The 26427-nt window shown below is 38.5% G+C and overlaps 1 protein-coding gene across 5 annotated transcripts in view; it reads left to right on the plus strand.

Moving 5' to 3' along the window:
• The window catches only part of LOC136828654 (organic cation transporter protein-like), a 106713-nt gene that overhangs the window by 29964 nt on the left and 50322 nt on the right, over window positions 1-26427 (plus strand). For all 5 annotated transcript variants that reach the window (XR_010850168.1, XM_067086698.1, XM_067086696.1 and 2 more), the window contains exons 6-8: window positions 1968-2136; window positions 15984-16101; window positions 22326-22453. Coding sequence is in view for 4 of the 5 variants with exons in the window: in XM_067086698.1 (XP_066942799.1) it covers window positions 1968-2136; window positions 15984-16101; window positions 22326-22453 (415 nt within the window). In the remaining variant the exon portion in view is untranslated. The remainder of the gene's footprint in view (window positions 1-1967; window positions 2137-15983; window positions 16102-22325; window positions 22454-26427) is intronic.

A 26427-nucleotide genomic window follows, 5' to 3' on the forward strand; every position in this document is an offset into this window, starting at 1 on the left:
TCATAACCCCGTTCTGGCCCATGAAAGAGTGGTTCCTGGACCTTCTATGGTTGTTGGTGGACTTTCCAAGGCTCCTTCCCCAAATACCGTGTTTACTCAAAATACCCCACTTCAGGAGATACCACCAAGGATTGTCCGCTCTTGCTCTGACAGGCTTCAGACTGCCTGTAAGCTTGTCAGAGTGAAAAGGTTTTCAAGAGGAGCTGCAGAGGCTATTGCAAGATGCAGGCATCAATCTTCTAGCCGCATCTACCAGTCTAAGTGGGCAGTTTTCCAACGATGGTGTCTCAGACATAACATTTCTTCTGAGACATCTGTAACATAAATTGCGGATTTCCTCCTATATCTGAGGAGCTCCAGGAATTTGTTGTCCTCCACCATTAAGGGGTATCAAGCTATGCTTAGCTCAGTTTTTAAACATAGAGGCCTGGATCTTTTGTCAAACTCGGATCTTAACAGCCTCATCAAGTCCTCTTATACGTCCAAGCAGAGGAAGGACAATCTGGTCTCTTGGAACCTGGACTTATTGCTGAAATGGCTGATAGGTCCCGCCTTCGAACCCCTTTGTTCCGCTTCTCTGAGGAACCTCGCTGGTAAGACACTTCTTCGTGGCTTTGGCTACTGCTAAACGTTTTAGTGAGATTCAAGCCATCGATAAAAGGGTAGGATTTTCCAGAGGAGACACAGCTTGCTCCTTTACCTTAGGTTTTTTTTTAGCCAAGAATGAGGACCTGTCCAAGCCCTGGCCGCATTCTTTTACCATTAAGAATTTAATGGACATCCTTGTCTCTGAGGAAGAAGAGAGAGTTCTTTGACCTGTGAGAGCCCTGAGGTATTACCTAAGCAGTACTGAGAAGATCAGAGGGACATCCAGTAACCTCTGATGTTCAGTTAAGAACCTGTCTTGCCCTCTAACTAAGAATTCATTGTTGTTCTTCCTGAGGGACTTAATTTCTGAGGCACATGCTCGGATTCAGGGGGTCATTTTGACTACTTTCAAAGCGAAAGCTCATGACATCAGAGCAGTCTCTGCCTATTTTTTTTTCAGGCACAACGTGTCCCATACTTCCATTTTTCAGTCAGCCTACTGGAAGTGCAAATCTATCTTCACGTCTCACTATTTGAAGGAAGTTGAAACAGTGTTTGAAAATTGCAGTACTTGGGGCTGTTATCAGTGGCTGGCATAGTATTTGGGAGAGGATTCATAGGAAGCACTCTTTTTCTCCTACTATCTTTTTGCCTTGGTATAGACCCACCAGTCTTAGTGGAATTGTTGTGGTTTTTCCAGTGTAGATGACAGCATTGTCTGGTTGTTTTTAATGTGCCCAGGGCAAGGGCACTTGTGAATGCTTCGCTAGCCATCAGGCCTATCCTCTGCTGCAGAGCTCCCACTTAGGTACAGGCGACCCATGACTCAACTGCCACGCCAGTACAGGTTAAGATGAGCACCAGCCAGAGGCAGTATTCATCTGCAGTAGCTCTCTTACCAGATAAGAAAAAACAAGCAGTGTATCAGTGCTGGCCAAATTTTCTGTTAAAAAATCATTACCATGCTTTCATGTTTTGGCGTAGAATACAGTATGTCCATGTACCCCACCTCCATTCAATGTGGGATTCAGCTGTGTAATTACTTGGTAAGTTACTTATAGTGCATGAAAATGTTATTTTCATAAAATTAAGTTTTTTATATACTTACCTAGTAATCACAGAATCGGAGCCCACCCTTCTCCCCTCATATGGATATAAGGGCACAAACACAATTGAACTAACTGGCTGGTTGTTTCCTCAAGTGCTCCGATAGTGAGCAGAGCCTGCCATCTACACAAAAAACGATAGAAGCGTTGCGAATTTTTAAAAAGGCTGCCAAGTGAGTTAGAAACCTTAGCTTTGTAATTACTTGGTAAGTAGGCTATATATGAATCTTAATTTTATTATGAAAATATCATTTTTATCATTTTTATTTTCAGCAACTGAGTTTGTTGGTCCCAAAATGCGTGTTACTTGTGGAGTCCTGCCTCAGTACTTCTTTGCTTTTGGTGAGATTTTGTTGGGCCTTGTGTCTTGGGGCATAAAAGAGTGGCGGATGATACAACTACTTATATCTGGGCCTGTGTCTTGTTTCGTCTTTTATTGGTTGTAAGTATGAATTTGTTTCAAGCACTCTTTGTTGAGGATAGTAACTGATATAGTTTTCCAGTGCAATATATGTATGTGCATAATACAGTTTGAAATACAGTACTATACTATTTAATCAATAAAAATAAAATTCTCTCTCTCTCTCTCTCTCTCTCTCTCTCTCTCTCTCACACATGCAGGTTTAAAGAAACAAGCAGCAGATTTTTAGGTTTTGCTAAAAATGAAAGGCAGAAGTGTTTGAATTGCCAGAAAACATTGAAGGGTGCCAGAAGATCAGAATTCGACTGTGCATTTATTATAAAGTAGTTTAAGCTCCAACTGATCGAAGGTGTAAGCATTTCTGGGGAGATGAGTGTAGAACAGGCCAGAATTTTCATAAGGAAGTAAACCTAACGAATGACAGTAATTATTTATCACCTTTGTTGTACTTTTGATAACACAGCACTATATATGCCGAATGATAACACAGCACTGTATATGCCGAACGAGCTGGCAAGACTTTGTTTAGATAGGGGTTTTTATAGGGGTAATTTCTGTCATCTGGGATTTTATATGGTCCAGCAGTGGCCTGGTCCCAAGGGTGCCAGTTTAAAGAGGTCGGACTGTATTATTATTATTATTATTATTATTATTATTATTATTATTATTATTATTATTATTACAGTACAGGTATTTATTATTATTATTATTATTATTATTATTATTATTATTATTATTATTATTATTATTATTATTATTATTGGAAAAACTTAATACAGATAAGTAAAGTTGCTGATAGATATGATGTTCAGAGGGAGGAAAATAGATAAGAGTGGTAGAAAGGAAGTCATTCTGATAAATAGTAGACACTGGATATTGAATAATGGAGGCCAGTGGGAATACCTAGAAAATCCCAGAGAAAGGCCATAATTAAATAGTGGAGTAAATGTAATCTTTTTCTGTATCTGTTCCTACTTCTGTTTGGGGTCAGTATTTCTGACAGCGTTCCTCCAGTCACACAAATCGTCCTCTGACAATTGTTTGTCTCTCAGATCTTCTTTAACTACATCCATCCACCTTCACTTTGCTCTCCCACCAGGCACCTCCATCTGCATTACTCTCCTCCATACATATGTCTCATCCCTTCTCATCACATGGCTATACCACTGCAGTCTCCTTTCCTGGGTCTTCTTTGATAGTTCTATGACTTTAGTAGTTCCCTATATTCTTTCATTCTTGATCTTATCCATTTTGTCACTCCAAACTTCCATCTAAGCATTTTCATCTCACCACATCCAATTTCTTCTCTTGTACTCTTTACCAGCCATGTTTCAGCTCCATATATCACTGCTGGTCGTACTACTGTCTTATACACTCTTCCTGTAATCTTTATGTTGATTCTGCAGTCACACAGGACACTTGACATCTTTCTCCAGTTTTTCCATCCAGCCTGCGCTCATGTGTTATTTCTATGACCAAATTTCCATCTTCAGCTACTGTTGAACCAAGATACCTAAATTTTTCTACTCTGTTCATCCTTGTCCCTTCCATAATAATCTCAAAGTCTTGATCCTCATTGTACCTTAAGTATTCAGTCTTCTTTCAACTGATAACTATTTAATCCTCTGTCTTCCAGTACCTTCCTCCTTTGCTCTAGTTTTAATTCCACTACCCTTCCGTTGGTGCTGTATATCACAATTTCATCAGCAAACAGCATGCACAAGGGGGCTTGATCTCTCTAATTTGCACAATCTTGGATGTCACCCTTCTCTTTATAGATAGTCACAATAAAGCTTTATTTCCATTCTTTTCTGCACTTTCTTTACGTGACCTAGCTGTTTTTGCTCACAACACTATGCAGGCCGTTGTTGTATTGTATCATTTTCTGGTAAAGTATCAGGTTTAATTCTACGCAGTTTACTAGTAGATTTATCTTTGCTGCAACTAAAACGTGAGATAGTGTTCCTAATAAATTATGATTTGTGAAATCTTCTGGGCTCCAAATGTTTAAGTGAGGAGTAAATACATCCCCGCTTTATGCTGATGCCTCCTGGTTTTATTTTCTGTTTCCTCATATTTCTTTAATTATTTATCTCTCCCAAAACCTATCTCTCTCTTTCTCTCTCTCTCTCTCTGTAGGCTGGTTTCCTTTAGAAGCCCACTTGGCTTTATAGTCTGTTGACTGTCCATAAGAGTTTACAGCTGGAGATTTAAAGAAAAAAAGAAAAAGAGAGTTCATATTGCCATTGGAGAATGGCATGAAAATCCAGGAAGGCAACATCGACCATCCCTACTTCTGATATAAGGAGGTCCTTGCCATCTTGTAGTGGAAACCATTGCTGAACATGGCCCAGGAGATCCCTCTTCTCCCTAGCACTGTCAGGAATGTCAAGGCAGTGTGCCTCGGTTAACCCTTAAGCACTCACTACTTCAGGCAGCACACCCTACAATCAGAGCTCCTGGGACCTGACTCCAGCCAGTCAGCACCTTTCATTGGTCAGTCACACTCTTGTGGATGAAGCATTCCACTCCCAGCCAATAGGAAGATCCCCCTTTCCCCTCCCCTCCCTTGTTTTGATAACCAATCAAAATTTACGTATTATTTTTTGTAACCCCGCTCGTGGGTATGAATGTCATAATTGTACCCTTGGCTTTGTTCGCCTCTTAGTAAATGGAAGAGAGTACTACCGAAATTTTAAGGAATAAATGAACTTTGGAGAACTCCTATACAATTTACCTGCTGCTACAGAGAAACCCATTTGAGAGATTGAGAAACTCACTAATATCCAGACAGCCATTCTGTTTAATGAAGTTTGTTTGAAAGAGGGTCTTCTTCCAAGGTATTATTATTATTATTATTTTATTTCCTCTGACATTTCTGCACACGTTCTGGTGGTTATTGGGGAGCGTTACAAAAATTGGATGAATTGACATGCATGTCACACAGACATACATAGCAGGGAGGTGGTTTACAGTTGACTGAATTTTGATTGGTTGAGTTGATGACAAACTCGGTTCTGGAGGCATTGTGATCTTCTAAGCCTAATTGGTGTTGTTGGTTGGAGGTGGGTGATGGCTTGGGTACCGCTTACTAGTGTGGCTGGTATTATAGATCACCCAGGTGACATGCTGCCGGTATCCAGTGCTCTCTCTCTCTCTCTCTCTCTCTCTCTCTCTCTCTCTCTCTCAGTGTTTGGCATTGGCTGATTTCTTATATTTCTCCTGATGATGGTGGGGAGAACTTCAGTTTCTTTCACCATGTTAATGCTTGGTTTTTTCCAATACAGTGCAGTCGAGCCCCTGTATTCGCGAGGGATACATACCACAACCTCCCCGCAAATAGCTAAAATCGGTGAATTTTTAAACACCTCCCCTCTAAAAATGCTTATATCTGCCTGTCTTAAACTATCATCCTACATCAAATATTCCTCAAACTATTATCCTATTGCTGTATTAATCTTTGAAATGATATATTGTTAATATTTCAAAGCTATCTTAAACATTACCCTTAAAAATATACATATGTGTACTGTATGGCTTACAGCTACGTGTGAAAACTATATTCCAGTTCTCCCTACGTATTCAGGAATGCACGTTTTCTTTCATACACTTACTTTTTAAGTTGTCCTGTTGTCTTTTACAGGGGAAACATTGGTATGTACGTAAGTCACAAGAGAGAGATGGTATGTACGTAAGTCACAAGAGAGATGGTATGTACATAAGTCACGAGAGAGAGAGAGAGAGAGAGAGAGAGAGAGAGAGAGAGAGAGAGAGAGAGAGAGAGAGAGAGAGAGAGAAAATATGTACGCACATTAAAAATACTGTATTTAATAATAAGACTACGTAAATCATAGTACGGGTACTTACGGTGATGAATGTTGATTATAGGTGATGATGATGAATTACCTGTGCAGTCCGATGAATGACGATGAAGATATGACTGCATAGCAAAGCAGAGGAGTTACATCTCCTCTGAGGGGTGCCTCTCCCCTTCTTCAGGAGGCGCTTCTTCAGGTGCTTGGAGAGGCACGACAGTACTTTAGGCGCTTGGGGAGACACTTCTTCAGGGGTTTGGGGAGGCTTTGGAGGGTCCTTCTTCGTACATTTAATAAACATAGTGATGGGCAGCTGCTGTCACTGCTTCTTCATGCTGATGAGGGTATGATTATAGAGCACTAATGCCGCATCAAGGGCATTTGAAAACTTTAGGAGCGTTCCATGTAAGGATCCCATGCCAAAGCCGCATCCTGCGCCTCCTTGATTATCCTCTTAAGTTGGGACAGATCCTCCTCCTCCTCCTCCTCCTCCTCCTCCTCCTCCTCCTCCTCCTCCTCCTCCTCCTCCTCCTCCTCCTCCTCCTCCTCCTCCTCCTCCTCCTCCTCCTCCTCCTCCTCCTCCTCCTCCTCCTCCTCCTCCTCCTCCTCCTCCTCCTCCTCCTCCTCCTCCTCCTCCTCCTCCTCCTCCTCCTCCTGTTGAATTCCTTCAGGAGAGAAGCCCTTATACAGTAATTGTGAACACACTCTGGTCACAACTTCTTCCAGCAGGCATTAGGGGTCTTTGTCTTCATATCATTCAACGATTGGTCGATGACGGACAGACGTGGCAATCGTGAATTTATGCCAGTACTCCTTCAGTCTAAATTCGCTGTCAGTGTTCATTGCATTCACAAGTGCTGGAAGGCATTCTGGGTGTAGAGTGCCTTGAAGGCACAGATCACGCCCTGGTCCATAGACTGGCAGAGAGAGGTGGTGTTGGCAGGAGATGAACTCAAGCTGGACTCCTTGTAATAAAGATCCAGAGGGTGGCCGTCAGCATTATTCATAATCAACAGCACCTTGAACCCCATGCACAAGTCGCTCAGGTATTGCTTAACTTGAGGGATGACGCTCTGAATGAACCAGTTAGATGTAAGGACTTTGGTGGTCCAGGCCTTGGGGTTGTGCATCCAAAACAGGCAGCAACGCCTTGTTCTTATTCTTGAGGGCCGTGGGGTTTGCAGCCTTGTAAATGAGGCCTGGTTTCAACATGAAGCCAGCTGCATTCCCACACATTATGAGGGTAACCCTATCTTTTTGGGCCTTGAATCCGGAGGCTTTGTCTTTGTCCTTCATGCGGTATGTCCGAGACAGTATTTTCTTCCAGAACAAGCCAGTCTTGCCCATATTGAACACCTGTTTTGGATGATAGCCTTCTCTTTTATAATTTTCTTCAAGGTCTCCAGATATTTTGCAGCTACCTCCATATCTGCAGATGGGATTTCCCCATGCAGAGACGCATTCTTCAGTTGGAACTGCCTCTGAAACTGGTGGAACCACCCCTTGGTGGCCTGAAAACCTTGAGGAGCTGTTGATGGTCCTGCTTGTGGCTCTTCCTCCTCTTCTTCTTCTTCCGCGAGTTCATCGAAGCCTAAGAATTCTAATTCCCCTGCGTCATCGCCTTCCTGTGCTTATACGTCGCCACCTTCCTGTGCTTGTACGTTGCCGCCTCTGTAGTAATCGAAAACTGCTGGTAAAGTTGTTGCGCTTTTTCACGAATGATGTTGGAGTCGAGGGGGATGTTCTTCTTACAGCAGCCCATTATCCAAAATGGCAGTGCAGATTCCATCTTAACGATTGTCTTGTCACACACTGTAGAAACTGTTTTTGCACTACTGAAGAAGCTCATACTTACAGCCTTTCGTATCTCCACCTCTTTCTTCTTGATGTACATTATGGTACTCTCATTCACACTAAAATGGCAGGCTACCGCGGTGTAAATTTTCCCTTCCTTCAATATATCCAGAAATTTTACCTTCTCCTTGAGCTTCATGACCACCTTCTTTCATTTAGGCTCTGCCAGAAGCCTGAGAAGGAGCAGGCCGTTTAGGAGGCATCTTATGGCACAATTAAAGAGATGCACACAGATTAAAAATGACACACACAGATTTGTGATACACGCGATCAGAAGATGCTACATACTACCCAGTGAACTTGGATAGATGCGGGCTCCCACACTTACATCTTCACGAGATGGGATTGTGGGTCCAGCCAATCAGCGTCAAGTGTACAGCAAGTCAGTGCCAAGGAAAATGAATGGCGCTCCTGAGTTGGCTGCATTGCAGACAACAGCCAATAGCGTGTCGAGTATCATTATGCTTGGCTATATCAGCATCCCAGCATGCATTTTCCGTTTCTGCCATTTGCTGGCTTGGGTCAAACACTTTTTAAGAAAAAAATACACGTTATTGAAATTGTGTTGTGTTTACATTAATATATTACAGTACTGTAATATTTGAAAATTATTAAGTCTTTTTTTAATCATAAAAAATTGTATTTATGTACAGCAGTCACAAAAATGTACTGTAGTGTAATAACATGAAAATACTCCACACCAGACATATCCTAGTATAGGCAGTCCACAGTTATCGGCGGGGGTTTGGTCCCCAACAGCGTGACGATAACTGAAAATCACCGATAACAGTGCTTCTTGGCACCAATAACCGGGGATCGGTGCTGCTGTTAAGTGGTGATCAGCACATATCGGCACTGAAAATCAGTTATTGTTGTTGCTAGACAAGCGCCATAAAACCAGATCGTCGATAACTGGGGACTGCCTGTACGTAGTACATTAGTCCCGTCATTCTGCAGACTACATACGTATTTTAGATATGCTCTACAAACTGCTACCATCCTAAAACACTTTGATATTTCAAAATCATCTTACAACATGACAAGATATCTATAAAATGTACAGTATGCGCGGAATATCAATGTTGTTATGCGCAATACTGTGTATACCTATGTACGTATGCGCAATACTGTGTATACCTATGTATGTATGTATATACACACTACTGATATAGGCAAATGACCCAGCATCTCCATCCAGGCGCATATCTCTCAGTTAAGCGTGTTTTGTGTATGGTACTGTGGACTAAGCATATTTTTGGGAATCATGCTCTAAGATGCCTCCTAAACTCCCTGCTTCTCCTAAGGCTTCTGACAAAGAGCCCAGTGCCAGAGGAAGATCATGACACTCGAGAAGGCAGACATTATAGTAATGTTAAAAGAGGGCAAAAGTTATGGAGAAGTAGCAGCCTGTTATGGCGTGACATTAAGTGCTGTCGCCTTCATCAAGAAGGAATATGAAGAGTGCAAAATACTTGGGAAGGCCCTTGCGGGAGAAGAATTCGCCGTCCTGTCTATTCCACTGAAGGACCAGGATTTTGAAGAATTTCATGGTCTGTACAAAATTCTTAAAGTCAGGTAGCTGCAGACAATGATAGAGGCATGGGATAATTCTGAGGTAAGAGATACAAATTTTTCTAATGGCCTTAATGAACTGATGCAGCCCTATTGTAACACCTTTGTGGACATGTTCAATTACCTCAACAAAGTGGTGCCTCCTGGAGAAGGGAAAGAGGTGCCCTCAGAGGAGATGTAACTCCTCTACTTTTCTGTGCAGTCATGTCTTCATCATCATTCATCGGACTGCACAGGTAATTCATCATCATCCATAATTAACATTCATCACCAGTGAGTACCTGTGTGATTTAATCTTATTATTGTTATATTATTATTATTACAGGTACCCAGTGTGTATTATGTATTATTATTATTTAATCTTATTTCTATTATGTAGTGTAGTATTATTATTACTGTACATTATTATTTAATGTTATTACAGTAAATAATATGAAAATACAGAACATTGCTCCATGAAAAAATAAAAAATCCTCGAATAGGCGAGTTCCCACAAATAATTTACCGATATGTTCCACAGAAAAATCTGAGAATAGGCAAGTTTTCCTCGAATAATTTATAGATAGGTTCCACGGAAGAAATCCGCAAATTGGTGAGTCTGTGAATTGCGAATCAGCAAATACAGGCAGTCCTCGGTTATTGGCGGGGTTCCGTTCTGAGGGTGTGATGATAACCGAAAATCGCTGCTAACTGAAAACTGACTATTTTCTTGCTTTTTTGGCAAATTTCGGGGCTTTTCGGCACCGACAAGTGCCAATTTTCGGTTACCAGCGCTTCTGTTAGGTATGTATTGGCGTCAATACCCAATTATCGGTGCCAGTGAGCAGAAATCTGCGATTTTCGGCGCTGAAAATTGCAGATTTTCATCTTTAGAGATGCACTGTAAAACCGGCTCGCCATTAACCGAGCCCGCCGTTAACTGGAGACTGCTGTTAGCGGTATCTACTGTATATGGAGTGCCTCTAGAAGCTGTAGGCATTGGCGGTCTGTTGCCCGGTCAATAATTTTTGTGTTCTTGACAAGCTCTTTTTCAGGTATTTTGTTATGTTTTTGTACATAATGCTTAAAGATGGCTCCTTTGTGAAGGTGGCAGGAGAGACTCTTGGAGAGTTCGGTAGTGCTCATTCCAATATACGAGTGGTGGCATCCTTCCACAAGTAAGGAAAATTCATAGATGACATTACAATACTTCTCTTTGAAGAAGTTTCTGGGGAGCCAGGTTGTTTTTAAGAAGTAGGTGACTCGGTTTCATATTTTTACAATAAATTATAAATTAATCTTATCCCCTTCTACAGAAGGTGAAACATTTTTATCCATTATTTTTCTGAGGGACTTTTCATCCTCTAAATATTTTTGATCCATGTAATTTCTGTAGTAGAGTTTTATAGACCCACTTTGGTCATTATTGGTGTCTGTCATACTTTCACAGTGCTAGTTATTTATGGAAACGCAGGTTTGTTGCTCGACCATTTGATTTGAGAAATTGTTGCTTAAAAGCATTTGTGTGGACCTTTCAATCTCCTCTGTGGTTTCTCCCCTTGTGGAGCAGTGTGTGAGGGTGTGACAGGCGAAGGCATCTACCACAAACTTTTTATACCTGTCTTGGCATTCCCTGGATCCATTAAGGCATAGACCTGGGTTCATAGGCTTTTTATAGACTGTGGTGCAATAGCCTGTTGGAGTCTGCTGTACCTGAATGTCCAGGAAGGGGAGGGCACCATCAACACCGTGTTCACACATGAAATGGAGGAGGGAATGTTCTTCAGAAATCCTTAGTATTCTAGATCCTCTTCGTTGTCCACTCTTACATAGGTGTCATTTATGTAACTGTGGTATTGAGGAGGGCAGAGGATCTTATTGAAAACCCTTTTCTCTATGACACTCAAAGAAATTGTCAAATAGAATCCATAAAGGGGATCCCATTACCATGCTGCCAATCTGGCCATAAAGATGCCCTCTGTGGGTAATAAAGGGGTCCTTGGCGTGTGATTCAGGATGGACTTTTAAGGCTTCTTCGGAGGTGTTCATAGTCAGTGTGTTCTCACATCTACATACCCTATTTAGGATATGTTCAATCGTTTCATTGACTGGAGCATACATGAAGAGGCTCTCAGTGTCTAGAAAGGCAATGATACGGTAGAAGGAGAGTCACATAGTTTCCGTAAAAGGTTGGTAGACCACTGGAGACAGTATCTGTTGGGGACACATGGTGTGAGGAGATCATTAAGTCTCTGCAGTTTTGTAAGTTGGTGTCAGTATTTGGCTTATAATTGGTTATAGAGGGTTATCAGGCTTGTGGGTTTCTACAGTACGTACCATAAATATATCCTGGATTAAAGTTGCCCTGGGCAAGGGGGAGAGTGGGGGCTTTTCTTGAGGCATGGTTCCTTTCAACAGTTCTGTTGATAGCTCATCAGATATCCTCGATGGGGTCCTTGTTGATTTTTCAGAATTTTGATTTGTCAGCTAGTATTTGGTCCAGCTTCTGGTTATATTCAGAGGTGTGGATGAGCGCTAGGGCAGCAGCATTGTCTGCTCTTCTTATTGTAATTCCCTGGTGTTCTCTCAAGTTTTTGACTGTGTCTTTCATTTCCTTGGTGAGCGCAGAGCTTCTGTATGGGGCACCCAAGTCAGTAAGGACTTCTGCTAGCAGTAAGGGCTGGAGGGAATCGCTCAACCTGAACTTGCCTTGGTCCTCAAGCAACTGGACAGAGTTAAGGAGGACTTCAACCTGTAGGCGCTTAGTGTAAGGGTTTGGATTTTGATTCAAATGGGTGTTAAGTCCAAGAATAAGGAGGTCTTCTTCTGTTGTTGGTTCGTATTCAGTGAGGTTGATGAATTCATTTCTTTGTCAGGGATCTTCATACTTCTGCCATTAAACCTTACAAGTTTCTTAAGGATAACCCTTCCCTTCCTGCAGTAATCACTGTGTTGCAGGCACTGAAGGGCAGCATTGATATCTGGAAGGGGGTTCCTTGGGAAGCTGTCTATGTTTGTAGAGTATCTAATTTTTTGTTATTTCTCTAATTCCTTTTTATTTCTCTCTTCTCTTTCTTTTTTTCTTCCAGGTGATGAAGCACCAGAGTCCTCCTGAAGGATGTGGTGGTGTTCTCTCTTGTTGCAACTGGATCATGTAGCTCTATACGGGTGTAATTAGGGAGGAGACCTTCTTTGAGGGCAGTAGAGTTGAAAATAATGGCAGTTTCTACAGCACTCAACTTGTATAGAGCCTTCTCTATTCGTGTGACAATCTTTTCATCAGTGTGTAGCTGGTTATCAAGTTTTCTGAGGACATGTAAAGTTTTTTTGTTGACTTAGTTTTATATCCACTAACGTTTTGACATATGCTATGGTGGTCATCAGGGAGAGTTACAAAGATTGAAGATCACAATGCCTTTGCGACCGACTTCATCATCAACCCATGGCCAATCAAAATTCAGTCCATTAACCAATTCACCAATCTTTGTAACCCACCCTAGTGACCAATTTCCACATGAATGTTGTAGAGGAAAGGGTTTTCAAAAAGATCCCCTGCCCTGCCCTCCTCAATACCACCATTATATAGATGACACCTTTGTAAGAGTGGACAATGAAGAGGACCTAGAAATAATAAGAGCAACTTTTGAAGGTGTTACTTCCTCCGTTTCACATGTGAATGCAGATACTGTCACCAGTCACTTACCAACTTTTTATGGAAATTTTGAGACTTCTTCTGCAGCTATTATTGCCTCTCTAAACATCAAGAGCCTCTTCATGAACATTCTGGTTGATGAGACAATGAACAGGGTATATAGATATGAGGACACATCAGTATACCTTAAAAACCCTTCTTGAAAATGCACTAAGAAGGATCCCTTTGCCACCAACAGAGGGCATCTTTATCGACACATTGACAGCTTGGTAATTGGACCCCATTTGGGGGTCATTTTTGCCAATTCTACATGAGTGTTGTAGTGGGAATGGTTTTCAATAAGATCCTCTGCCCTCTTCAATACCACCGTTGTATGGATGCCTGTGTGAGAGTGGACAACAAAGAGGATCTAGAAATGCTACCAACAACTTTTTAAAAACGTTCTCTCCTCTATTTCAGGTGTGAACACAGTGTTGATGGTGCCCTCCCCATTCCTGGAGACTCCAAAGGGTTGTAACACCATTGTGTATAAAAAGCCCGTGAATCTGGGTCTATGTCTTAATGGATTGAGTGAATGCTCAGACAGGTATAAAAGGTCTGTGGTGGATGCCATCGTCTGTCGCTCCCTCACACACACTGCTCCATGTGGGGAGAAACCATGGAGGAGATTGAAAGGTACACACAAATGCTTATGAGCAACAATATCTCATATATTGGGATGACCACTACCAAATTCTCTTGAGAGTCTTTCCTTCCACTTTCAGGAAGGGGCTATCTTTAGCCATTATGTACAAAAACATAACAAAAGACCTGAAAGGGATGAGCCTGTAAAGAACACAAAAATTATAGACCAGGCAACAGACCACTGATGCCTACAGCTTCTGGAAGCACTCCATGTTTTGGAAAAAACCAAGCATTAACTAACATGGTGAAAGACACTGAATTTCTCCCCATCATCATTGGGAGAATATAAAAAATCAGAGAGAGAGAGAGAGAGAGAGAGAGAGAGAGAGAGAGAGAGAGAGAGAGAGAGAGAGAGAGAGAGAGAGAGAGAGAGAGAGAGAGAGAGAGAGAGAGAGAGAGAGAGAGAGAGAGAGAGAGAGAGAGAGAGAGAGAGACTCCCCTACATGCACAGTACATGCTAACACATACTCACACATTCCCTTTCCCCATTGTCATTTCTGATTTTTTATTTCTTGATGTTTTGTCATAATGTAAAATGCATATTTTCAGTTGACTCTATGATGAATATCACCAAGTCTGCTTGAGAGAAAAAATCATAAATGTTCTTCCAAAAAATGCAGTACAGCAACTATTTCTCAGTAACCTTGAAAGCTGCTTTTTCCCAGATTACATAGTAGAAGTTGACATATAAGAATTTTGAAAAAGATATTTTTTTTTTAGAGAAATACATAAATTTTACGCTTTGGTGACGTGTCACATCAATGCATGGTGTATCTCCCCACAGTAAAATACTGTTCAAAAATTTTAATGCAAATTTCGTCATGAAACTTTTCCTAGATGTTGGCAACATGTAGAGCTGCTCATTTCTCTCATTCATTCTCCTTTGCATTGTGCATGATTATTTTACAGTCACTACCCAACTTACAAACGAGTTGTTTCGGACAGCCATTCGTTTCTTGAATAGTTCTTATGTTAGTTTTTAATATGTATTGCATAATTTTTGTTGTTCTTTACATTCCTAAGTTAACTCGGGAGTCATTGATTATACTATTTTCACTGTATTTCTAAATTATGCGGTATTATAAAGAATTATTTTGGATGTTAGGAATGTAAATAGATGAAAATAAAATTTTGATTCATGCAATATTAAAAGTTTTGTATTTTCCATGCTTTGAAAGTTATGAACTTGGAGAGAATTTCACAGGGGCAGCATCTGACATTGGAAGTTCACAAAGTTATCAGTGCACACCCCCATCTATTGACAAAAATACATACTGAACTAAACTTTTCATATGGAGAGAGGAAATATAGAAAATGGTTATTCATCAAAGAACGAGCTAGATCGGGAAGAAAAAATAATATAGGAATATTTAACAAGTATATGAACGAACATTCTCGTGATTGTAAGAAGAATACATGGTAGTTAATCATGAGAATACTTGGAATAATCAAAGAACGGGTTAAAGGAATGGGTTCTTCTTCTATGTGTTCTTCTGTTTTTTGCAAAAAATTCTTGCTAGCAAAATAGGCCCACATGGCAAAATATGAGCTTAAGGGGTGGCAAAGGGGAGCATTCTAAACACAATTTAACTTGTGACCCTGTCTGTTGATATCTCTGAAGTTCGTAACATGAATGTTCATAAGCAGGGTGGTGACTGTATTACAAGTTGATATTCTTTGATAAAATGTGAGAAAATATTAAGGTGTAAAAACATAAAACAAAGTAAAAGTTCTCAAAAAAATCAAATGCCCACCTACCCCCTCCACCTATCTCACACGGCTTTTCTACCCTTCCCTGCCCGGGAACTCTTACCATGGTCACCCACCCTCCCAATAACCCTTTCTCTGGATGCTTATTTCTGTGAGCAGAGTTACTAACACTTCTCTCTCCCCACACAGCATTGCCAACCACTCACCCCATCTTACCTAGACTTCCCAACTCTTAACCCTGAAACTTTTCCCATTCTCCGCCCTCCCCTTTCCAAACCTGTATATGTGTGTGAGCAGTGTTACCAAGACGACTTTAAGCCCACATAGCATTGCCAGCCGTTGGGGTGTGGTTTTTCAATTTGTACGAAATTTATATATGTAATACATATTTCTTTAGCCCCAGGGTGCCAGTTGCATGCAGATAATGTGAATGCAGATAGTCGAGGGATTGCTTAAAGTTTGCCATATATATTAACTATTATTATAAGCAGTTATCCTGAAGAGGGAAGTACAGTATTAATATTTCCTGTGAAAATGATCTATTGTACAATAGATTTGCCTCTTTTTTTCTATATTTAAAATTTTTTTTTTTGTCATTCCAGCTTTATACCAGAATCACCTCGTTGGCTGCTAGCTAAAGGAAGGCACCGTAAAGCAGTTGCAGTCTTGGAGAAGATAGCAAAGAAAAATAAAAAAACCATTCCTCAGGAATTTTTAGAGGTGTGTATGATTCAAATTATGTTAATAATTTGAACAATTATTATGGTGGACATTTTTTCACATGATGTGCCACTTCTCTTGGTCTGTAGTTTTGTGTGCTTTCAGGCTAAAGTTTAAAAAATCTTTTACATTGTAATGTGGAATTAGGGAACCTTCCATGTGCAAAATCACATTATCCATTTAAGTCACTGTAAAAAACTTGAAGAGTCCTCATGTATTCTCACAAGTTACTACTCTTTAAAAGATTTTCTCTATACTATACACTTTTCTTTTATAATAGTACTTGTTGGCCCTATAGAAAAGTATATATGTTCTATAAAAGAAATGGCAGAAAATTATTTTTCATTCTGCATACATACAAAATACTGTACATTGTGTGTTTGACAGTACTTTATCAGAAAAACTTATGTTGAAAACTTTTATATTTTACATAGTGCTATAGTTTAACAACACCCCTGATTCACATCGCCAGATGCTCATAGGTCTTAATAATAATAATACAGTAATAGTAATAATAATAATAACAGCAGCGCAAGATCGGGCCGTAAGAACCAGTGTTCAAAGAAAAATAGATGGAAATAACATCTCACTCATATGCAGGAAGTGTAATATGAAAGACAAGACCATAAACCACATAGCAAGCAAATGTCCAGCATTTGCACAGAACCAGTACAAAAAGAGGCATGATTCAGTAGCAAAAATCCCCCACTGGAGCCTGTACAAGAAGCACCAGCTAGCTTGCAGTAATAAGTGGTACGAACACCAACCTGAGGGAGTGATAGAAAACGATCAAGCAAAGATCCTCTGGGACTATGGTATCAGAACACACAGGGTGATACGTGCCAGTAGACCAGACGTGACATTGATTGACAAAATCAAGAAGAAAGTATTGCTCAGTTATTTTGCAATACCATGGGACACCAGAGTAGATGAGAAATAAAGATAAGTATCAAGACCTGAAAATCGAAATAAGAAGGATATGGAATATGCCAGTAGAAGGATATGGAATATGCCAGTGGAAATTGTAACCCATAATCATAGGAACACTAGGCACAATCCCAAGATCCCTGAAAAGGAATCTGGAAAAACTAGGTGCTGAAGTAACTCAAGGACTCATGCAGAAGAGTGTGCTACTAGGAATAGCGCACAAAGCGAGAAAAGTGATGGACTCCTAAGGAGGCAGGATGCATCCCGGAACCCACACTATAAAAACCACCCAGTCGAATAGGATGACTGTGATAGACTAAAAAAATAATACTGTGATAATAATAATAATAATAATAATAATTGTAATAATTATTATTATTATTATTATTATTATTATTATTATTATTATTATTATTATTATTATTATTATTATTGATATCTCGTACTATGAAGATATGAGCGAATTATAGAGAAAAGAATAAGGAATGAAACAACAATAAGTGAAGAACAATTTGGGTTTATGTTGGGAAAGGGTACAGTAGATGCAATTTTCGGCATAAGGCAAGCAATGGAAAAACATGCAGAAAGACAAGAGAGGGCTACATCTAGTATTTATTGATCTGGAGAAGGCATATGATTGGGTACCTAGGCAAGAAGTGTGGAGATGTATGAGAGAGAGGAGTGTTTCAGAAAAGTATGTTAAAGTGGTCCAGGATATGTATGCAGAGGTCACCACTCAGGTAAGGAGCAGTGTGGGAACAACAGAAAAGTTTAGTGTAAGAGTTGGGTTACATCAAGGTTCAACTTTCAGTCCCTACATCTTTGACCTTGTGACCTTATTACATCAGATGTCAGAGAGGAAGTCCTGTGGAGTGAGATGTTTGCTGATGATGTTGTTTTGGTGGACCTGAGTAGAGAAGAGGTGGAGATAAAACTAGAGTTGTGGAGACAAGTACTTGAAGATCGAGGTTTAAGGATATATCTGTGGATGGGAGGGGAAGGAAAACAGGGTGCAGTTAGATTAGGTTTAGACGACATCTAGAGGGTTACGACTTTGAAGTACCTTGGGTCCTGTGTTATGGGTGATCGTGCTATGGACTCAGAAATAAACCACAGGATATAGTGTGCTTGGATGATTTGGAGGAGATCATCGGGAATATTGTGCGACAAAAGGATTAGTGCAAGAGTAAAAGGAAGATTTTATAAAAGTGTAGTTAGACCAGCAATGGTGTATGGGGCTGAGATGTGGTCGATAAAGAAGGCTCAAGAAAGGAAGTTGGAAGTGGCAGAGATGAGGATGTTGAGATGGATGTGTGGAGTCATGAGAAAGGATAGGATCAGAAACAATTATATTAGAGGGACAGTCAAAGTGGTAGAAGTGTCAAAGAAGATTCAGCAAAGAAGATTGCAGTGGTTTAGTCATGTCATGCGGAGAGAAGAGGATCATGTGTGTAGAAGGGTCATGGACATGGAGGTGGTTGGGAGGAGGAGGAAGGGAAGGCCAAGATTCAGATGGAGAGATAACGTAGCAAATGACATGTGGGAAAAAGGGTTAAGAGAACAGGATATGCAAGATAGAAGAAGATGGAGAAGGCTTACACGGAACAGCGACCCCATATAGAGATGGGTAAAGGCTGAAGACAAAGAAGAATATTATTATTATTATTATTATTATTATTATTACCAGTATTGTTATTACAGGCAGTCCCCAGGTTATGATGGGTCCCGGTTATGATGGGTCCAGCTTACGGCCTTCTGAGGTTATGAAACTTTTCAAATATATTCATCAGAAATTACTTCCTGGTTTACGACGCATGTTCCAGGGTTACGACGCCGATCCGACGGAAGAGATATGGCTACAAAACTGCAGAATAATAAAAATTTGGAGATTTTTTTATGAAAAACTCAATAAAAATGCAATTTACATCGTTTTCAACATACCCAAAGCATTGAAAGTAAGGTTTCCTTAGAATTTTTTACAATTGTCGACGATATTTCGGCTTACAACGATTTTCGGCTCGCGGCATAGAAATGGAACCCCTGTCATAAACTGGGGACTGCCTGTGTTATTATTATTATTATTATTATTATTATTATTATTATTATTATTATTATTATTATTATTATTATTATTATTATTATTATATGTAATGCCTTTGTTTCCAAATTCTAGTTTACAGAGGATATTCAAGTTTCTTATATAATACATAAGAATATAAAACTTTATCAGATGGTACCATACAAAACTCAATTTTAAGCTGCTATTCTCTGGGAAGAGATGGTCACCGAACAACAAGACTGTGTAGCACCTTTTACTTATTCTAAAACTACGTACAAATTACTCTGAACAAATTATTTGTAGGTTGATGCAGTAAATTTACATATTGAATATACATAAGTACATACATCTGGTACATTGAAATCACATCTCCTTCAATAAAATAAAAGGCTAGAGTTATAACCTATAATTTAAAAGATGTTTAAAATGTCACAAGGATAGGTCAAAATCCATTTACACAAGTTAAAAATGCTTTTCTATGTACTTTTCAATTTCTTTTAAAGCACTGAAATCCATTTCAGTTGCTTGCTATTTACAGGTGAATATTAAAGATGTAAAGGTGGGACAGAGTAAAGTTAAAAGAAGGTAGACAGCTAAGTGAATGTAATCATAGTATAAACTTAGGACACGTTTCATTTCTAGATTAATTCAAGCCCAAAGTTTGGGTAAAGCTAAGGCTCTTTGTGTAACCAGATGGAAGTTTTTGACAAGAGATATAGATATAAAAAAAATAGGAGACTATTGTGATATATTGACTAGACCCATTCCACCTGTTGAAGAGATTTTCCTTTTGAAAGGAAACAAGAGCAGTAATATTAACCTTTTGAAAGGAAACAAGAGCAGTGATATTAAGTGAGGTTAATCTGGCAGTCAGATTGTTGATAAATTAAAACGCCCTCAAAGATGGTTTGTTGCCAGAGATATTTAAGGTGTAGTTCAGTATGTAGGAAGAATCAGTTTGGCAAACGCATAGACTTATTGGATAGGAGTTTAGCAAACTTGCCTACATGCAGTACTACAGAAGAGCAAGATAATTTGCACATAAAGTTATGCTTTTGAAGTGAAATTTATTTTAAGTGTCATTTTTGGGTTATTGCTTATTTTCTACTTTTATGATGATGAATTAATTCTACCAAGTACAGTTTTTTATATTGTTTTGATGTCCTTTTTCCAGTCTTTTTCTTAGCATTCACTGTGCTTAGTTGAACTTTTTATATTACTTCAGGATTTAACAATGATTTAAATATGTAATTATGTCTGTCTCAAAGCAAAGATATTCTTTGTGCAAGCTAGATTACCCAAGATGCTTCTGTTCTTTTTTAAAATAAATAAGGGCATTTATGTTCTAGTGATATGTGTGTTTGTGGGCAGATAGCAGGGTTGCAGCAGCTTGAAGTATAATTATTTCTGTATCTGTTATTGTGCCTGCTATGCTCATGAAGTCTCCAGATGTCTTTGTATTGTGATGTTTTCTGTTTTCCAAATTAACTGTATTTATTACATTGTATTCTCTTCATAGTAAATATTGTGCTTATGTGATGAGGGGAATTATGAATTTGCCTTGGCCTTTGAGTTTGGAGGTGGATGTGCATCTGAATTCACCAGCTGGATTGGCTGGTTTCCAACTGCTGTATTCTTGCAGGTTTGTTCTGGAGAGGAGCAACTGCTGTGCAATAAATATGGTGTTATGTTCGAATTTATTACATTCATATTTTGGTAAATTATTTTCACATTAGTATTAGGAAGTTTTAATGATGAAGTTTTGTAACTATGTATAATTTTGGTTGCATTTTGCTTTTTTTTTAAAGTGCACACTCATGCAATGTTTGATAATTGGTAGATGTTTGTGTGATTAAGTTAAAGGCCTGAAATTTTAATTCTAAGTTTAAATATTTTGGAAAAATTTATGAAAACATTTCTCAGTATGGAAAATACAATTAATTACCATTAAGACATGAATGATACGTACTGTATAAAACTTAAATTGTGGAGGAAGAATACAAAAACTATATATAAGTGGAACTTTGCCCTCTTGTTTTGTATGGTGTTCTGTAATAACTTGAAGAATGGACTCTTATGATCCAAATTAGCAGCCTTTTAGGGTTTCATCCTAAACAGTGGCTAATTTTATCATATCTATATTACAGCACTTTGCATAGAACCCGTACAATGTGAAAATTTCCTGTAATTTTAAAGCCATTTTGCATAATTGTAATTTTCCTCCTTTTCATTTTAAAATGTATAGGCCAGCCAGTACAAATATGGCAATGCCAGTAACTGCCAAAATAGTGTAAATAGCTGATGGTGATGTTGCTGTATGGTGATCAGTTCTGGAGCCTCTTTTATCTTGAGTAAATATGAAAGAGAAGGGTCATTTGTAGATATTTTCACTAAAGACAGCAAGGGTTAGCATAATGTTGGAAGTAAAGTCCATCTTCTTGCTGATTTTCTCTATTTCAAATATAGTATAGCAGCACAGGTAACAGTACTTGTCCATGAAAGTAAAGCTCTTTTGACTTCTGTTCTTTTAAACTTTATCTTGAGTTGATTCAACTTGCTTAGTAAATGTTGCAGTGCCACACAAGTTAGCAATCTTTTATGTCAGGGATACAGTGAGACGGATGGTCTCTGCTGTGTGAGAGATTTCCAGCTTTGTAGATTCATGATCTTTATTGCCTTAGTTATACTTTTTTTTTTTATCCATTTAGCATTTTATCCATGCTTTTTAATGGATAAGGGCTATCCTCTGCTGCATTACTTGCTCTTGGTAGTACCTATGGCATTACAGGTTTCCCAACTTTTACAATTCCATGATAGGTCTGAAGCAAGGGGTGTTCAGGCACATCTGCCAAGTCTCTGTTTAGCCAATCTGATGACTTTACCTGTTTAATCCTTCCCACTTCAGTTGAAGTTATGGCCAGTTATAAATGGATTGTTGTGAAATAAATGTAATCTTTTTAGGAAAAATTAATTTTAACCATTGCTTATAGCACAAATTCCTGCTTCCAGTCTCACCACTTTTTGCAACTTTTGTTTTAACACAGACAAAGGACTTGAAGCTGCCTGAGACCCTGGAATCCTGCCATGCATGCACAGGTCAACTGTCTGACTTCCATTTTCTTTCTTTTCAGGGGGTTTGAATTACTGTATCTTGGATTATTTTGTGTGCACAGAGTGGTAATTAAATTTCTTTTTAACTAATTTTCCTTTTAAAAATTATATTTTTCTTGTATATTAGGTTAGTGAAGAGGCTGATGATGATAGTGATATGATGGACTCTCTGACAGATGCTCGAAAAGTCTCAATGTTAGATGTTATTCGAAGGCCAATCCTATGTATTAGAATGTTCTCAATGTTTTATATCTGGTAAGTGTTTATTACTTTTTTAAACAGGATGATGTGATTTCTCTAGGTTTAATAATGATTTGAAATATCAGCTCAGTTGATGCATTCATACAATGGACAGCCCACAAACTTAGACATGAGCTCTGATTTACTGTGAATGACTGCATGCATATGTTGTAAAAGAAAATCCTGCTCTCTTAGGGGTTCTCAGTAATCACCCCTAAGAGGGTTAAGACACCTCCATTTCTCATGAGTTATCAATTTATATAATTAAAAGCTTACGCCCTGACAGTGAACTTTGCTGCCTTGCTTATTTTGAGGATTTTTATCTTCAATATTGTTGGTCCCTTTTATTGTTTAATTGCTTGTCTGCCTTTTTACAATTTGAGGAACCTTTGTTAATCCATTTACTGCTAATTATTAATTGCTATTTAATATTATATAGAGGTTATGTGAGTTGGCTGTTGAGGATCCAAATGAATGGATTAAGATGTCAGGAAACATTTCTATGAAGAAATCTAATGCAAGTGAAAAAGAATCACTTTAGGTCTGAGAACTGTGGAGTAGTTGAGTAAATACTTATGTTTTATTGTGCAGTAAACCCCGTATTCGCAGGTGATGCGTATCACAACCTCCTGCGAACAGTTAAAATCCGCGAATAGTTTACACCTGCCTCTAAAAACGCTTATAAATGCCTATCTTGAAAGCTCAGATACCAAATGTATACCTTAAACTAGCATCCTGTCAAATATGCTTGAAACTATTATCCTATTACTGTATTAAACTTTGAAATGTTATCATTATCATCTCAAAGTCATCTTAAACATTTTACCCTTAAAAGTCTGTATGTATGTACTTCTAACCTTTCCAGCCAGTAACACAGAGAGAGAGAGAGAGAGAGAGAGAGAGAGAGAGAGAGAGAGAGAGAGAGAGAGAGAGAGAGAGAGAGAGAGAGAGAGAGTATATCTTGCTATCAACCACTCTCCCATTCTGTCTATTTATCTATCTATCTATCCATCTTTCACATTCTGAGTATCCTTTGGCATGAGAGAGAGAGAGAGAGAGAGAGAGAGAGAGAGAGAGAGAGAGAGAGAGAGAGAGAGAGAGAGGAGAGAGAGAGAGAGAGGGGGTGTTTGTTCTTACATATTATGACAAAGAAAGAGAGAATAACTTTGGAAAGAGAGAGAGAGAAGTTATTCTTTTGTTATCAAAAGGTGAAAATTCATGATTTGTGAATGAAATAGAAAAAGAGAGAGAGAGAGAGATTTTTCAATATCCTTGACCATCTGTAGGCAGCATTACCTCCCCTTTGTGGTTTATGTCAATATGTCAAGTAAATTGACAAGTACTTGCACCCCCCCTCGCTCTGAAGAATCCAAGAACAAGACCTAAGATTGATATGTATGTTTAAAATTTTTAATAATTTACTATACAAAGCAAAAAGTTGTAATTTTAGCATGGAAATTATGAGAAAAAATTAATAACAAAGTAATGTCACATTTATCTGTAAAATTACAGTACAATATATAAACAAACATGTTACATATACATAAAAAATCTATCTCGGAGAGAGAGAGAGAGAGAGAGAGAGAGAGAGAGAGAGAGAGAGAGAGAGAGAGAGAGAGAGAGAGATCTTCAGTATCCTTCATAGGGTATTTGACCACCAGGTGGCAACATTTATTTGACCACCGAGTGGCAACATCTACCCTTGCAGTCAGTATGTCAAGATATTTGACATATTTGACAGGTTACACCCAACCCCTCGCTCCAAAGCTTTTGGAAAAAGATGAGGGAAAGAATTTATATTGAACTAATATCTTGCTAATTCACGATATTTTCTTTAATGAATTGATATTTTGCTGTGTTTAGTACATTAATATTAAGAATTGCGTTTATTAAGAGTTGCGTTACAGTTGTTGACTCGTTAAAAATTTGCTTATTTTCAGTGTAATTCCATAAATAGAAATAAAATATATCTGTATTCATCCTTCACACAACGAAGAAGGTGTTAAGAAAGTATGCCACCAAATTCAAGCTGCAGGTTATAGCTTTGTCTGAAGAAACGAGTAATGAGCAGGCTGCAAAATGTTTTGGAGGAAGAAGCAACATCTGAATCTGGCAAAATCACACATGTACTTTGTTTATTTACTGCATTTAGTTATAAAGTACAATTTTTAAACCCACCTTTGAAAGTTTACGAAAGAAACTCGTCTCAGAATTAAGTTTCATTCGGCAACTAATGACGATGATGTCAGTAAAACACAATCAGCTGATGATTTTAAGAATGTAGATAGAACTAGAATGCAAATGGCACATGGTTGCTTTGTTCATATTTTACAATGTGATATGACAGTAATACATGTAAGATAATTGGATGCAGTAAAACAATACAGTAGTTTTATCAAAATTATCATTATTATCAGTACTTTTGCAAATGGTATCTGTCGGTTTAACAAGCTACCCAGGGCCAATAATCTCGACTGCAATACCTTAAGATGATGCTCCATCCTCCACTAAAAAAATTCCTGTTCTTTAGAACTCAAGATGAAGGATTGTAAACCTGTACATAATAAACAACTGAATCAAGAAACAGCTGATTGCTGATGTCATTTACCATAACTACTGAGCATTTATTAAGAGTTGTGTTAAAGTTGTCAAGTTGTTAAAACTTGCTGATTCTCAATGGTGGCTTCCATAAGTAATAATAGAATACATTTTTATTTACCCTTCACGCAGTGGAGAAGGCTTTTAAGAAAGAATACCGCAAAATTAAAACTGCAGGTTATAGCTGCAGGTGAATAAAATGAATAACGGGCAGGCTGCAGAACATTTTGGAATAGGCGAAAGTGATGTTTGGAACAGGCAAAATCACACTTGCTGCTTTTAAAATCAAGTAACCTGCATGTTTTAAGCCCAGATTTGTTAATTTACAAGAAACAGTATCTCCGAATGATGCTTCTTTTAGCAACTAATAGCAATAAGATGTCAGTAGTACTCAGTGAGCCGAGATTTTGAGACTGTAAACACTATTAAATGCAAATGGCATACAATTTCATGTTTATATTCTGTAATTCAAGAACAATATGATAATAATACATGGAATATACTGTAATTGGATACAGCAAGCAAAACAACTTTTATTTAAATCATTACTGTATTCTAATTATAGTTGTACTGTTTGACTTCTGCAGATGGTTACTTTTCTCAAAAAAAAATATTTCGGTTTTTAGAACTTTTCAGTTTTTAGAATTATGGATAAGAGATCAAAAAACCTTTGCCCTACTTTCACTAGAAGTGGAAGGCATCTTTAGAATTATTTTGAGGGCCTTGTGACCTTTTGTTGTCACTTGGTAGCACTGCTGACCTCTGGAATCTAATCTGCAGGTGAATACTAATCTTATTCCTGTTGGAATTATTGGAATAATTACAGTTTTCTTTGGGGGTTGTTTTATCCTCACTGGTTTCCAGTCTCCTATTCTAGTGTGGGAATCAGTTATCATAACGAGAGGTAAGGTTCATTTCAGAAATATGAAGATTAAGATAAGATTTTACTTTGTAAATTCTTACCTCTATTATGTAATTGCCCTCCCAACCTCCCCACTCATGAGGATGAAGAAAAACTGAAGACAATAAACGTTCAAACCAGTGGCTAACATGGAGGGGATAGGTGTATAAAATGCAATCCTCTCAGTTAATTTTTATTGCTTTTTCACACTGTCATCCTTCTGCTGATGTGGGGAATTCAGCTATCATAATAGATTGCTAAGTATTTAAAAATTTAAATTTTAAGTTAATATTTTTTGTGCATTGTTTGTTTTAGGCCCAGTTTGCCACTGCCTATGGACATTGTCTTCTGTGTAGTATGTGAAAGTTCATAAATTTTATCTTTGGTTTTAAGCTTAAAAGTATTATAGTTGCTAACAGCAAACACTACTGCTTGTTGGATCAACACTATAACTTCTGTATTAGATATGTTAAATATTATATACTGTTAG

The sequence above is a fragment of the Macrobrachium rosenbergii genome, chromosome 43, assembly GCF_040412425.1.
Source record: "Macrobrachium rosenbergii isolate ZJJX-2024 chromosome 43, ASM4041242v1, whole genome shotgun sequence".
Taxonomy (NCBI): domain Eukaryota; kingdom Metazoa; phylum Arthropoda; class Malacostraca; order Decapoda; family Palaemonidae; genus Macrobrachium; species Macrobrachium rosenbergii.